Source organism: Nilaparvata lugens, chromosome 1 (assembly GCF_014356525.2).
Source record: "Nilaparvata lugens isolate BPH chromosome 1, ASM1435652v1, whole genome shotgun sequence".
Classification (NCBI taxonomy): domain Eukaryota; kingdom Metazoa; phylum Arthropoda; class Insecta; order Hemiptera; family Delphacidae; genus Nilaparvata; species Nilaparvata lugens.
In genome coordinates, this window is record NC_052504.1 from 94,134,578 (window position 1) to 94,150,669 (window position 16,092).

Sequence of the window (16,092 nt, forward strand, 5' to 3'; positions counted from 1 at the left end):
TAGGGTACTTGATAAGTTAAATTTAGTGCTGGCAACAAGCTCCATATGATAACGAGTATGACTCCATTAATCCATTTCAAAATACACAGACAGTCTCCCATGACAGCCTCTGGAATAGGATTTCGAGTATATATAATTTTCCGGCCAGATATACAGATAGCATTGTAGTCTGTTCAGTTCTGTTCTTCAGTCTGTTAGTGCTACGTGGTCACGGGTTCGAATCCCATCGAATAGGCATGGACGTTTGATCATCTCATGATTCACCTTCGCACTTCCCATTACCCACGCACAAGCAAAACACTCATGTGGGCATCATCTGCAATAAAAAAATAAGCGTGGCACAAGTCTTGAACTCACAAAGTATATTCCTGTAATATACCGTCAATTTTCAAGGGGAAGCTTAAATCTTCTCAATCATTTACATGCTAATCTAACTGACTCTATCATGTCCTTAGAATGCCTGAAGACCGTTTCCCATTGAATGCCCTACTCCACAAGCCAATAGGCAGAAGAAGTATTGGTAGACCGAGGAAGAGATGGACGCCGGAACAGGCTTGAAAAGCCTAATCCATGACGATGTTGATGATGATGATGATGATGATCTGACTAATTTTGGATGATAAGATCTCGTGGAATTTGATTCGTATTGACGTCACAGTACAATGTAGATGACCGACATTGTAGAGAACTTGTAATTTCATATATTTTCATGATATGTGTGTGCCTTATATAGGTGCGTACAGATATTCGCGCCGCGAACATAAGCAATTCACTTTTGATCAGCTGATGCCAAGCTTTTTATATCTGTATCTTACCGTTTCTGTAAAGATACAGATATAGTCAGCTGATTAAAAGTGAATTGCTCATGTTCGCGGCGCGTATATCTGTACGCTCCTTAAAATATATCAGGGAATCTAAACAAATTCATTTCGTCCCATATTATATCTATTACAGATATTATCCCACTAGTTTGCATATTAGTAAAAACATGTTTCTTCGTTTCATGAGAATTCAAAAACTAGCAAAAACGAGCTAACTGAATTAGGAGTGTAAGGTTCATAGAGTATAAAATGTTCATCAGTTAGTTCTATGAGATTCCTGTCAGATTGAAAACCTGTTGTCTATTGGAACATAATATTATAACCTTCTTATTGTTTTGAAAAACTTCTCCAATCAGAAGGAATAGATTCAGAATTTAAGCTGTTTATTGGAACCATGTTATTGTTTGAAAAACTTCCCCAAACAAGAAAAAGTAGGAACAGAATTTAAGCCAAAAATTGGGTTTCTGAGTTCAATGAGATTCCTGTCAGATTGAAAACCTGTTGTCTATTGAAACCTTCTTATTGTTTTGAAAAACTTCCCCAATCATAAGAAATAGATTCAGAATTTAAGCCTGTCTATTGGAACCTTCTTATTTTTTTAAAAACTTCATAAACAAGAAAAATAGGATCAGAATTTAAGCCAAAAATTGGTTTTCTAAGTTCTATGAGATTCCTGTCAAATTGAAAACCTGATGTCTATTGGAACATAATATTATAACCTTCTTATTGTTTTGAAAAACTTCCCCAATCAGAAGAAATAGATTCAGAATTTAAGCCTGTTTATTGGAACCTTTTTATTGTTTTGGAAAACTTCCCCAAACAAGAAAAAGTAGGAACAGAATTTAAGCCAAAAATTGGTTTTCTAAGTTCTATGAGATTCCTGTCAAATTGAAAACCTGATGTCTATTGGAACATAATATTATAACCTTCTTATTGTTTTGAAAAACTTCACCAATCAGAAGAAATGGATTCAGAATTTAAGCCTGTTTATTGGAACCTTTTTATTGTTTTGGAAAACTTCCCCAAACAAGAAAAAGTAGGAACAGAATTTAAGCCAAAAATTGGATTTCTAAGTTCCATGAGATTCCTGTCAAATTGAAAACCTGTTGTCTATTGGAACATAATATTATAACCTTCTTATTGTTTTGAAAAACTTCACCAATCAGAAGAAATAGATTCAGAATTTAATCCTGCTTATTGGAACCTTGTTATTGTTTGAAAAACTTCCCCAAACAAGAAAAAGTAGGAACAGAATTTAAGCCAAAAATTGGTTTACCATGTTCTATGAGATTCCTGTCAAATTGAAAACCTGTTGTCTATTGGAACATAATATTATAACCTTCTTATTGTTTTGAAAAACTTCCCCAATCAGAAGAAATAGATTCAGAATTTAAGCTTGTCTACTGGAACCTTGTTATTGTTTTGAAAAACTTACCCAAACAAGAAGAAGTAGGATCAGAATTTAAGCTAAAAATTGGATTTCCGATCATTTGCTTCACTTGTTAGCTGGTGAAGCTTACAAAAATAATTACAGAATCCTTTTAAGAAATGAAACTCCACACTTTCACAGGCTTAGTCGCATCACTCATGTTTCTCTGCTGAGTGTTTTCAAACTTTTTTCGCGGTGCATATTGGAACGCTGCAACCACTAATAATGAATGAACAACCAGAAAAAAGACTACGGTACAGTATCCCCTTCAATGAATGTTTTTATTGACTCTACTACTTTCGCACTTTGTTCGTATTAGAGGCATAGGTGATGCCTGGCACTGATTCCCATTCATAAAATATTTGCCCGGAATGATTGGGGTGATGAATGGAAGGGTGGGTTAGAGGGAACCAGTGCTCACTGTTGGCTCAACCTTGGCTTACATTCCCTGAAGCGACGTTGCCAATTCTCCCGGTCGGATCACCGTTTATTCCTCCTCTCACTTCACAAACTCCAGTTCTTTCTCTTTTTCACACTACGTCGCTCTCTCTGTCCTCTCACTCTCTCTCTCTCTTTGACGTCTCTTCCTCGGGCTGTTTTGTTGACAACCTGCTTCGCCCTTTCTCATCCTCTAAATGCCTCTTTCTTTTGTTAGATGTGCGTGCGTGCGAGAGTCAGTTAGTGTTTGTGTTTGGATAGTTATTTATCCTGTCTAGCATGACTTGCCTTTTAAACTACCTTTCAAGTCTTTTCACCTGTAAATATACGAGAACTCATGTGCAAGTTTGAAATCTTGGTCCAAACTTTAACTCCATTTAGTCTCCTAGCAATCAAAGTCGAATAACTGATACTCCGTAGCTCATAGAGAGCAAAAATTTGAAATCTTGGCCCAAACTTAAGCTCCATTTAGTCTTCTAGCAATCAAAGTCGAATAACTGATACTCCGTAGCTCATAGAGAGCAAAAATTTGAAATCTTGGCCCAAACTTAAGCTCCATCAAATGAAATCCATCAAATGTTTTTCTGTGTAATTTTATTATTGATAAAAACCTTAATCCTAAAATCCTAAAGTCCTCGCTGTCCTTGGTTATAATATATAATGTAATAATTTGCGCGTTGTGCTTGGTTGCACCTCTGCTCACTATAGCAGCCAGTCACTGTTACCAACTTCATTTTGATTTTGCTGCACTGTTGCTCCATATAACCTACTAAGTATTTTGCGTTGCCATGTAGCAAATCTGGAGTGCAGAAAAATTTTTCCCGCACTAGAGCGGAAAAGTGATTCTTTGCGTTCTGTAATCAGTGCAGCAATGGCAACTTTTCAACGTATGTAGAAGAAAGTTATTATCTCCCTCTGGTACAGTGAGAATCTTTGAATTCAATACTGCAATAGAAGTATTTATAGTGGATTTTTTTCTACCAATATTCTACCGTTGTAGTGACCTTGTAATAGTGATGCGTCACTGAATGGTCGGTCTGTTAACCTTGAAAACTGTAAAGACACAGTTTGAGTGTACAATGACGCCAAAGAATATAAATTTATAATTTATAATTCTGTTTTTACAGGTGGAGATAATCTACAGGCGAGAGTCATTACCGGATTCGTACTCCCTCATGGATATCGCTTACATCTACACATGGAAACAGGTAAGAATCAAAAACTTTTTCCAGTGATGAAATACGATGTATACGGAATATTGTTACAATTCAGAATGATTCATTTTTCCAGGTATGAAGGAATCAATAAAGCTGTGAAATAGTTCTATACAAACTACCGTACAATAATTACTTGTGATCAATTACACAAGTTATAAAATAATCAGTTTCAATAATAGAGAGGTAACTTATGTTCAGGAGGAATTTACAAATTTTACTTAATTTTCTGAGCCCGATATCGATGCTGATCGGGAAACTTACTATTCATTGAGTACTTCAATGTTAATCATAGATTTGATGCCATTGAACTATTAAATTTTTCAAATTCAAATTTATTCACACTCATAAATACATATACAGAAAATTATTATGTAGATAATAGATATTTTTTCTCTATCATCATCGTTTCTATTGTAGAAAGCCTAGTTTCTCTACTGTTCCATATTCCTCTCAATGAAGTAGCTCTAAACCACTGTATTTACTGGTAATTAGTTACACAAGTTATTGAGAGACATTACTCTGATACGAGGAATTTGCAAATGTAACTCGATTTTCTCAACACGATATCGTTTCTTATTGAAAAACTTACTATTTGAAGTCGAATACCAAATAAAACTGTAGAATTATTTGACGAAATATTTGTGTTTTCATTTCAATTTGAAAAACTTACTATTTATTGAGTACTTCAATGTTAATCATAGATTTGACTAGCCGTCAGGCTCGCTTTGCTCGCCATATCCGTCTGGACCCCCGTAAAAAAATGAGATCAGCGGGCTCGCTTCGCTCGCCATATCAGGCGATATAATATTCCCAGGAATAGCTCTTATTGAAGTAGCAGTGCCGAATCAATTTTTCCGCGATAAATGCATTTCAATCTTCAACTTGGTGACAACCTAACAAAGTCAACTCAACTTAATGCCAACCCGACAAAATTATTAATCTAGTTAACTTACCAATTAACAACTGTTTCGAAGAGGTACTCTCTCTAGATTATATTAACATATGGTATGGGCATTTTTCAATTATAATTAAGAGATTGGAATAAGAAGAATATACATGCTAAAAGATGAACTTTAAACCCTTAAAAACCACCCTTAGAGTTAAAATATTGCCAAAAGATTTCTTAGTGCGCCTTTAAAGGGCCACTAAACATACCTACCAAATTTGAACGTTTTTGGTCCGGTAAATTTTTAGTTCTGCGAGTGACTGAGTGAGTCAGACAGTCAGTGAGTGAGTGCCATTTCGCTTTTATATATATAGATTCCATTCAGCTATTATCATATAGATAATATATCTCATTCACTTACTGTACTTAACTTTTTACTTTCCTTGCCCTTTACCATAGGTAAGGAAAGCATTGCTTTCCGAAAAAAATTAAGGTACCCCAATTTCCAAATTTCAATACGTTTCAAGGTCCCCTGAGTCCAGAAAAGTGGTTTTTGGGTATTGGTCTGTATGTGTGTGTGTGTGTGGTGTGTGTGTGTGTGTGTGTGTGTGTGTGTGTGTGTGTGTGTGGTGTGTGTGTGTGTGTGTGTATGAGTGTATGTGCGTCTGTGTACACGATATCTCATCTCCCAATTAATGGAATGAAGGGTCCTCACAATATAAGGATCCGACACGAACAATTTCGATCAAATGCAATCCAAGATGGCTGCTAAAATGGCGAAAATGTTGTCAAAAACAGGGTTTTCCGCGATTTTCTCAAAAACGGCTCCAACGATTTTGATCAAATTCATACCTAAAATAGTCATTGATAAGTTCTATCAACTGCCACAAGTCTCATATCTGTAAAAATTTCAGGAGCTCCGCCACATCAATGCAAAGTGTGATTTTAGATCCCCGATTATCAGGCTTCATATACAATTTAAACAACAAACTTCAAGTGGAAAAGATTGAGATTAAAAATCTCTACAATTGATGTTCAGTGACGTTTTCACCTAAAATTGGAAATAAGCTCGAAATTCGAGAAAATGTGTTTATCCAATAAAGCAAACTGTTGGCAACTGTTGATTCTATTGAATCATTCACTATGAAGAGATAGCAGACTACGTGTGTCTCCAGCGTTATTGTCCTGTCACCAGCTGTAGATCTTTGAATAGTAGACTTGGAATGCGCGTGTACACTGTACACTCGCGTCAGGTGATAAATTTTTATAACGGCATGGAAAGTTGTGTGAGTGCGCCACACCAGATTTTTATTATTTAGAAAGTTCGATTAGTTTCCCTCCTGTTCTATATTTTTCTCACGTTTATATTCATGCTCATGCATGATAACTCCTACGAGCTGAAGCCTATCCTTTCACATAATCTCATTGATAATTTTTCATTGTGTTTTTCAGAACGAGCCCATGAAGTTCTACTACAGGATCCACTTGGTCAAGACTGTTCGAAGCCTCCCTGATGAAGAACATGTTATCAAAAGTGAATGTGTAAAACGTGAATCGGTACCGCTCCGAAGTGACATTGTGAAAAATGTGAAAGAAGAAAAAGTGAAAGTCAACGGATCTACGAAATCGATCAAACATGAAACGATCGACAGTAGGCTGAAGAAACCTGTCAAAGTTGAAATTCCGATAAAAACGAATAAAGGAAGTGAAGAGGCTTATTCTCTTGATGAAGTCGAAGATGTGGATAAATCTACCAGTGCAGTTCCTAACCTTGTAAAAACAAGGATCCCTCTCAATAAAAAGGATACAGCTCTTACGAATGGTTCAGCTGACAAAAGCAATACAGACTCTCCAAAGACTGAATTGAATCAACAAGACGCACAAAATATGAAGAGTAAATTCTATCAAGATCCCTCCAGGAATATTCTCCCCTACAAATCAAAAGCAAGAAGCACTGTTCCCAGTGAGCATTTTCCTACAAAACCGTACCAACGTCCAAGGGTTTCCAACTCGAAAAACAAGGTTCCCAATGGATCACCACATACTTCAAAATCTTCTTCAAAGGCTGCCAAGAATAAACCGACTGAAATTTCCCCCAACAGAAACGTCACTTTGAAAATGAACTTCGCCAATACAACTGTTACTAGAACAATTGAAACGTCACCTACCCATGAGAACACAGTGAAAAATGGACAATATGCTACAAACCCCAATAAGAGCGTTAGTGTATCTCCGAAATCTGATGAGGGTAGTCAGAAACCTAGTGTGGCAAAACAAGATAATGTCAAGGAACAAGTTGCAAAGTGTGAGACTGACAAGTCGATCACTAGTGTGCAAGAAATCAAGCCTCATGTGAATCCTAGTCCTGTCACAGAACCTCATACAACCAGCACAACAAATAACCAAATCTCTCCCGAGTCAAAACAAGTATCTAACAAATCTCAAGATGTCAGCAACAAATCAATTCATAAACAGGTGACACCTTTGAAGATTGTTGTACAACAGAAAACATCCCCCGACAAGGTTACCAACAAAATCAACCTGAATGAAAGTAATAAATCCGAAGTTCAAAAACCTCAAGACAATAATGTTGCTCAGAGGAATAACATTCCTGAGGATATGAAGAGATCCATCAGTTTGGATAAAGCGGCTGAAGAGCTTCTTTCTGCTGTAGGTCTGAAACCCAAGAATGACTCCAAAGAAGTTTTCAGAAAAGTCGACGATATCAAGGAGGAATCCTCGAAAGAAAATGTTTCCCCTGAACAACAGAAAATTGATAAAAAAGAAAGCTCCGACTTTTCACTGGCAGGATTTGGGATTCAGCGACCTTTCAGATCTGAACATGATGAGATGTCTGTCAATCTTCTCCTCTCTCTCAGCAACGGGCATACTTCAAACCATCACATTTCCACAACTACAGAACCATCTGCTTGTACTACAGAATCTACCAAGAAACCAGCAGAATCGGATAATCTGAAACTCTCATCAGAGCAGAAGAGTAATTCCACGGAGTCTAGTGATATCAAAGTCACTCATGTTAATAAAAACAGTGTGGTAGACAGTAAAATTCCTGTTGTGAGTAACAATGATTCGTTAGAAAAAGAAAAATGTCCAATTCCAACGCCAGTGAATGGATTGAAGGTTACTCAGAATAATGACAGCAATAAGAAGCAGGAAACCAACATGAATAATGCTCAAAAATCTCCGGAATTGAAAACTGAAACAAAAATTGAAGAAAGTAATGAAATAGACAGAACACCAAAGTTGGAAACAAATTTGACTGTGAATGCCAAAGTTCTTAGTTATTCTCGACAGAAGAAGATTTCAGAAGAGAAAACAGGGTTGGAGAAACCTGTTACTCACATGCCTCCCTTGAACACAAAGAATACAGAAACATCACAAGCTGTGAAAGAGTCTAAAACATCAGTTCACTTTGCAAAACCCCACACAAAAAATACAAAAGATATTTCAAAGACTGTTGATTTACTTCTAATGAAGTCTTTAACAGCATCAAAGGAGGCCAATGCAATGAAAGTTTCAAGTACAGGAACTTCTCAGCAAGCAAATATTCCAAGCAGTGTGTCCAATCCGAATGTGAATGTGAAATGTGATGCCGAAAGTTCAAGTTGCAGTAAGAGAGATGAAGCAACCGCCAAATCCATAGCTGCCCTTGCACTGACTAGTTTAACTGGTCAGAACGAAGTCAGTAGTAGTGGAATGTCAAGCCCTAGAAGGCCTTGGGCAGATGCTGGAGAGAATGTGCAGGATTCAAAAGTGAGGATGCTCAAAAGAAAACTGAATCGACCTGGAGACTGCGATGTCCATGTGAGCACAGCAACACGTGATGATGGATTGTCAGAAGCAAAGCGAAGAAAGTTGGTGACTCCTGATGTATCAATCGAGCTGCTCACTGGTCCCATCAATGAACGTACTGCTACCAAACGCCCACAAGCCGACAACAATAAGCCCTGTCCTGAAAAGAAGACTAAAATGAACATTGCAGAATCAGTGAATCATGATGAGCTCAGATTGAGTAGTGTGGACCACCTTTCCGCATCATCGGTGCGAATTGAGAAAGTAGCACAAGGTCATATGAACTTTCCGGTAGCCCTACTCTCTCCTACAGTATCTTTAAGAGAAAATGTAGCTGGAGAAAACCGATCTGGAAAAAGTTCTCCCGATGTTTTGAGACCAATAACCCCTAAGAATTTGCTGGCGGAACGATGTGGTACACCAGATATCACAATTGAAAAGATGAGTGATAAGAAGTTGAGTGTGTCACCGAATGCTACCAGCCTGAACAGAAGGAATGATGATACTAGTAATAGTGGAGGTGTTGTCAAGACTGGAAAATCTTCAACAAACTGTTCCCCCACAGTGGTGAAGGCTGAGGCGAAAACCAAACCAGGCTTGAGTTCCCCACCTTCAAGCAGTGCTGAGTCATTCACAAGTCCCGTGGGTCAGAAGAAGTTGATGCCGAAGTTGATTGAAATAAACGTGCCAGCCCGTTCCAAAACAGAAGTCATGATGACAGATAAGAAGAGTCAAAGCCAAAGAACTGGACTGAAGATGACAACAGTGCGCAAAGAGGTGCCAATCGGTAAGCAGATGACGTTCGTGAAGAAGGACTGCAACGGAGCGCTGGATCTGTCTCCAGCGTCTGTGCCAAAATCGCGTCCGATTTTGCCCGCTCGGGTCCCGCCCGCCTTCCCGTCACCACCTGCAGGATCCGTTGACATGACGTATCCGGCAGCCGCGCTGCATCTACTTCAGATGCAGATGCAGAGTCGACTGCTGGCGTCACAGGCTAACAACAATATGGCGGCGCAAAGGAAAGACCCCGAGCTCTCGAAGCAGCTGAAGGATTGGGTGCGGAATGCGGTCAACTGCGGGGCTTTGCCTCCGCATCCGCTGATGTTCGGACCGCTGCCGCAGCCGCAGACGCAGCAGCAGTCGTCTCCGCAACGACCCAATGGAAGTTTGTCCACTCCCTGAAAACTCAGTGACGTAATGCTTTTTTCCAACGTTCTTCTTATGATAACTTATACTATATCAACAACTATCCAATTAAGCTACTCCACTAAAACTTATCCAACGGTGGCTCCATTCCTAAACAGTGATTGACTTCTTATTTCTCTTATGATAACTAATGCGAGATCAGCAACTACAATCCAAAGAAGTCCACTTCTCGAACTACTTAACCAGTGGCTTTATTCTTGTATATCCAACTGTGGCTCCATTCCTATACAGTGATTATTGACTTCTTATTTCTCTCATGATAACTAATGCGAGATCAGCAACTACAATCCAAGGAGTCCACTTCTCGAAAACTAGTGGCTTTATTCTTGTATAATGGTTCTAAATTCTTGTTTGATACCTCGTACGAGATCAACAATAATTCAATGGAGATCAACAACTATCCAATAAAGTTACTCCACTATAACTAATGTAACTGTGGCTCCATTGTTATACAGTGATTGATTTCTTATTTTTCGTATGATGCGAGATCTTCTTTGAAACTAGTTGAACAGTGTCTCTATAATCTTGTACAATTTTTGTAAGATAACTTATGCGAGATCAACAACTATTTCAATGGATTTAACTCCCTTAAAAACAATCAAGCAGTGGCTTTATTATTGTACAGTGATCGGTTTCTTATTCTTCATATGATAAATAATACGAGATCAACAACAATTCAATTGACCCTGAAAATCAAATTCGATATTGTGGTTCTAATCTTGGAAAATATTTGATATCTTACTTTTTGTCCCAAGTATGAAATCGAAAGTTATCATCTACTATCTAGAGTTGACTCCCTTAAATACAAACAAGCAGTGGCTTTATTATTGTACAATGATTGATTTCTTATTCTTCATATGATAAATAATACGAGGTCAAAAACAGTTCAATGGAGTCCGCTCCCTGATAATCAAATTCTGTAGTGGCTCTAATCTTGGAAAATGTTTGATTTCTTACTTTTTGTCCTGAGTATGAAATTGAAAAATTGATGCACCATCTTAACTATTCAACACGGCTCTATTCTTACTTGTTGTCCTAATTATGAAGTCAGAAGTTATCTAACCTACTCAACATGGCTCTATTCTTGAGCAATTATTTTATTCGAGTAGAAAAAGAGACCGTTCATATGATTTTCATATAAATGACGACGTGATGCATTAATGATGACAAATGTGACCCGGTGAAAATAGTGATACAAAAAAACAGAGAACGGTGAAAAAAATTCATTTTTAAGATTCTACTTGTTATACTGTTATATTTTTTAAATATAAAGACCCTTTAATAAATTCTCACAACTCAGTAGGAACAATAATTAAAATTAAAGAGATAAAAGTGTCCAAGTAAATACTGAGGGATTCGATTCACCAAGCTCCAAATTCTGTTTCTTGGTTTTGCATAATGGATTTTGTTCCCCAATTTTATATGCATAGACTGACAAGACGTGTTCATTCGAAACACAATTTTGTGGTAAGCTTGTATACGACAAATTTGACCCGGTGAAAAAAGTGATTCAAAAAACAGAGAACGGTGAAAAAAAATTCATTTTTAAGATTCGACCTGTTATATTTTGTAAATATAAAGACCCTTTAATAAACTCTTACAAATCAGTAGGAAGAATTACCAGAATTGAAGAAATAAACGTGTCTAAGTAAATACTGAGGGATTCACCTAGTTCCAAATTCTGTTTCTTGGTTTTGCATAATTGATTTTGTTCCCCAACTTTGTATGCATAGACTGACAAGACGTGTTTATTCGAAACACAATTTTGTGGTAAGCTTGTATACGGCATGATAATAATGTGAATCTCTAAATGTATAATATGATTCTAATTATTACGTTAAGTAATTGAATATTCTTATCATTGGTATGCATTCGAAATTATCAAGCTTTATATTTCAGTATCAAATATTGTAACTTGAGGCCTTGCTTGAGAAAAAAAATATTCATGTATTGATTGTACAAATAATAACGTAGCTAATGATATTATTTGGTCATATGGATCCAAAGTAAATCCTTGAAATCTCTACTCTAGGATGAATGAACTTATCAGGGTAATATTTTAATTTTTGTAAAAATTACGTTTTTTTTTGTGTATATGTAAGCTTCTTGACCATAAACAATGCACTTTTTTTAGTGTGACATTCGTGTAAGATTGATTAAATATGGCTGTGATTAGAGAATAGAAATGGCATAATTACTAGGGGATTATGATGTAAAGGAGATTGTCTTACTCAATCTCGTTTAGATAAGACGATTTCTAGTTACTTAAGTAGTATAAATCTTGTAACTATTTGAATATTTGTATTATAATTATTGTGTATCTCTAGCAATATAGCCATGTACAGTAATAAATACTATGATAATCATTCTATGACTCATCAGTAGATTAAATCCCTTTTGTGTCATGTACATTTCATGCAATTGTAAAGCAAATCACATTTAGTTAATCATATCTCACATGTAATTTTTATGTAAGTGTAAAGAAAATCACATTTAGTTTGTAAGTTTAACTGTTGAAAGTTTTCGAATAAGATTCACAAATAAACCGCTAGTAAAATTTACACCCATTTCTTTAAATCTCTTCTTAGTATCTGTTAATACAATACTAAATTACAAAGCTTGAAGTTCAATAGATTTGAAAAGATCTTCTAGATATTCTTAATTAGTATTAATAAAGTACTGGAATACTATCTATTATTAGATCCTTATTAAGATTTCCAGGTCTCTTCAGGTAAGATGCCCATGTGTCTGGTCTGTTAAAAAACTATTAAAAGCATTATCATTAACCAATATTGAATATTTAAACAGGAAGATCCATTAGGCTTATCACTGCGAATTGAGTTTTTTCAATTCCTTGCTACTCATTTCCTGATTAATTTATTGGAGTATTCATGTATAGAATCCTCCATTCGATATACTGTTACTAGTTTGTAGAATTACCTATTATAATGTATGAAACCAGTTGATTTCCCCAATAAATCGAATTATTGTTATAATAGCAAAAGACTCGCTTATTGATATTCTTATTCTATATCTAGATAATTATCTAGGATAACTGATGACTGAAAGGCTTACTCATGCTGCATTCACTTCTTCATTCTATTGCACATTATATAATCATTAAAAGTATACCTACTACGTCTATATTAGGCTAGAGGATTGTCTTCCAATATAGTCTGAATTTATCGTTACGTTTCTGTTCTTATCCATTAAAAACAATATTTGCCTTGTCATAAATTAGTCGTATTAGTTACTACTTAATATCGTTTTTCTATCATAAGATTGTAACTGAATTAAACAATATAACTTAAGCTTATCAATCTTCTCATTAACATGGCAATGTGAATTTGTACGGTATTTGTGGACTCTCGATATGTATATTTTATTATGTCTTGTATCTTATACAATAAAACTGAACATTTCATATTAATAATTTGTTTTTCATCGATACCTTCCATTAGTTTTAGTAATCTATTGATTAATAATCATCATTATTACCCTAAGGCTCAACTCACACTTACGCGACTCAGGTCGAGAAGAGACTCGACTCTAGTCGAGAGCATGTGTTTCCAAATGGTGACATTCAGACCAGTCGATTCCAGTCTCCGCGACTGTCACCATTTGAAAACACATGCTCCCGACTAGAGTCGAGTCACTTCTCGACGTGAGTCGAGTCACTTATCGACCTGAGTCGAGTCACTTCTCGACCTGAGTCGCGTAAGTGTGAGTTGAGCCTCAAACTGAAAGCAAAGATGACATCAAATTCAGATCAAAGATGCATATATCAAATTACTGGAATAATGTTGAAGAAAGAATAAGAAAACAGGCATTTGAAATTGAAGTTTCATGTAAAACATAATTGCGAGGGTTGAAAAGAATTTGATTGAATGCTCTGTATAGTCTGATTAGCTCCAGTTTTAAGCAGTGACTTATGAAATCATGAAAATTAGCAGTGAGTTCCATTTTTCTCAAGGAAAATGAGAAAAAAATATCGCTTTGGACTTTGGAAAAACCTCTACTAAAGCTTAACTTGAACTCAGTGCTTATTAGATTTGAGAAGAAAATACACATTTAATAGAAACAAAATGAACGTGTATAGAACTATAGAATGACGAAAATCAAATTTTCCTCCACCTACTGTCTAAAGTACTTACTTTACTCCCTGGAACATGATACTAATGTGTCACTTTTTCGCTCTCGGTAGTAAAAAACAGAAAAACTCCCTAGGGAGGAAAAGTGACTCTATTTAAATAACATGGGAAGCATCTCTAGTTTAAAAACTTACATTGTAATAGGTAAGAAGGTCTAAGCTCAGATGAGGAAGCATATAAGCTCATAAGCATATGAGGAAGTCATTGAACCAACTAAATTCATTACCTCAATGTCCTGAACCAGATTTGATCAAAATATGAAATATATGTTTGTATGCTAAAATTATTACAAACTCCATATCACTATACTAAAAAAATGTATAAATATTTTTTCATATTCCATGCTATTCAAAATACCAGCCAACGAATATTCCTTATTAACTAATCAAATTTGAAACGGGAACTTCATCATAGCTGTAGTTGTGGCGGAGAACTATGATTACAAGCCAGCTGTTTCTGCTTACTTTTTAGATTATGTTGTAACACATTGTTTGGTCACGTACGTTTCAGAAAAATATTTTATTTGCAGTTTTAATAAAAATGTAGGTGGAAGAAAAATGTGTATATCACGAGTGAAAAATGTTTTTTCTCCCTCAGGTAAATTGTTGCCCTCGGCTCCGCCTCTGGCTTAAAATTTTTCCCTCAGGGACAAAAAGCAGTACTTTTCACTCTAGATATACAAATAACTATTTCAAAAATGTATTCATGAAAAGTTAATCGTTAGTTTGATAATACTACTTCTGAATTGAATATGGAAATGAAAGGGGTTGGGGATCAATTTCGAAGATATAAAGGGGATTACAAATAATGCATTAGCATTCCGCATATATTAATTCTAGATGAACCAGGCATAATGGTAGCTAGGCATTATATATTTATAGCTACTATTGTTATTTATTCAGTTTCTGATACAAGTTTTCCACAGGAATTCAGCATTATCATAGAGAAACAATAGCGTAAGTAGATATTCCATGGTATAGGGCGTTAGGGCAACTTTTACTGTTATCTCAAGCGATTACTGTTGATTATTGTCGAATTTTACTGTTTTGTTAGGGTGAGAGTGTATGAATGGCACAATATGAGAGACTACCAGTGTCACACAGCTTCACAGGAAAGAATTACATGACCTATTGGCTTGAGATAACAGTAAAAGTTGCGACATAAACGCCCTATACCATGGGATATCTACTTATGCTATTGTTTCTCTATAGCATAATATATGAAGGAATTACGGTATCCACCATGATGCATGTAGAATTTCTGCAATGCGTAGGCCTATACACATCAACTTCATCAGAACTTATTGATCTACCATTTACGACACACAAAGTGATAGTTTGTCTTGGTAACCAATCAAATTGTGTTTTGTTCTTATCGTAGGATCTAGAGAAGACGTCAAAAAAGTAAAATAATTAAACTCCAAATAGCATTCAATCTTGGATTGCTGGCTTTATTCTAGAGAAGACGTCAAAAAAGTAAAATAATTCAACTCCAAAGAGCACTTATTCTACAATGGGAAGACTGGCTTCCATACAAAATATAAATTGAAGAAATCCTACAATACTAATAAAACTGCTGACATCAGAGTAGGCTTGCCAGCTGTAAAGGAAGCCGGAAAAGTTGGGGAAAGATTGGGAACGAAAATAGAACATAGTGAGAAAGAGAGAAATACAGAAAGAGGGAGAGTGAGTGGGCGAGTGAGAGGAAATCCATTATAACGATACCAACCCCAAACAACCGCTCAAATAAGGGTGTAGTATGGCCACGACTCAGTTTCACGCATCAAAAACACGTATAATTGCACAGGGAGAAAGTTCTTGAGGGTATTTTCTCACAATCGTTAATCCTTTGTACCATTGAAAAAGCACTGGAACATGCACTTTGTAGGCTCTTGTTTCAAAGAAACTACTCAAAAAGTTTGATAAATCAAGTGAAAATGATAAGACTTAAATACAGTACTTAGGTTTTCAGATAATTCACATTATTATCATGCTAAAAAACAATGTCTCAAGAGAAATAGAAAGTTGCTTGAGGTATAAGTAAGAGGTATAATATCGGGGAACGAGCTTCGCTCTGGAGTACAAAAGCATAATAATTCTATTACGAAAGAAGAAATTATAATAACATTCAT

At 36.0% G+C, this 16,092-nt stretch overlaps 1 protein-coding gene across 1 annotated transcript in view; it reads left to right on the forward strand.

Moving 5' to 3' along the window:
* The window catches only part of LOC111056898 (protein suppressor 2 of zeste-like), a 215,802-nt gene extending 204,973 nt beyond the window's left edge, over positions 1 to 10,829 (forward strand). Inside the window, 2 exon segments of the mRNA XM_039419633.1 lie at positions 3,816 to 3,896; positions 6,244 to 10,829. Coding sequence (XP_039275567.1) covers positions 3,816 to 3,896; positions 6,244 to 9,786 — 3,624 coding nt within the window. The 3' untranslated portion in view covers positions 9,787 to 10,829.
* The last annotated feature ends 5,263 nt before the right edge of the window (positions 10,830 to 16,092 follow it).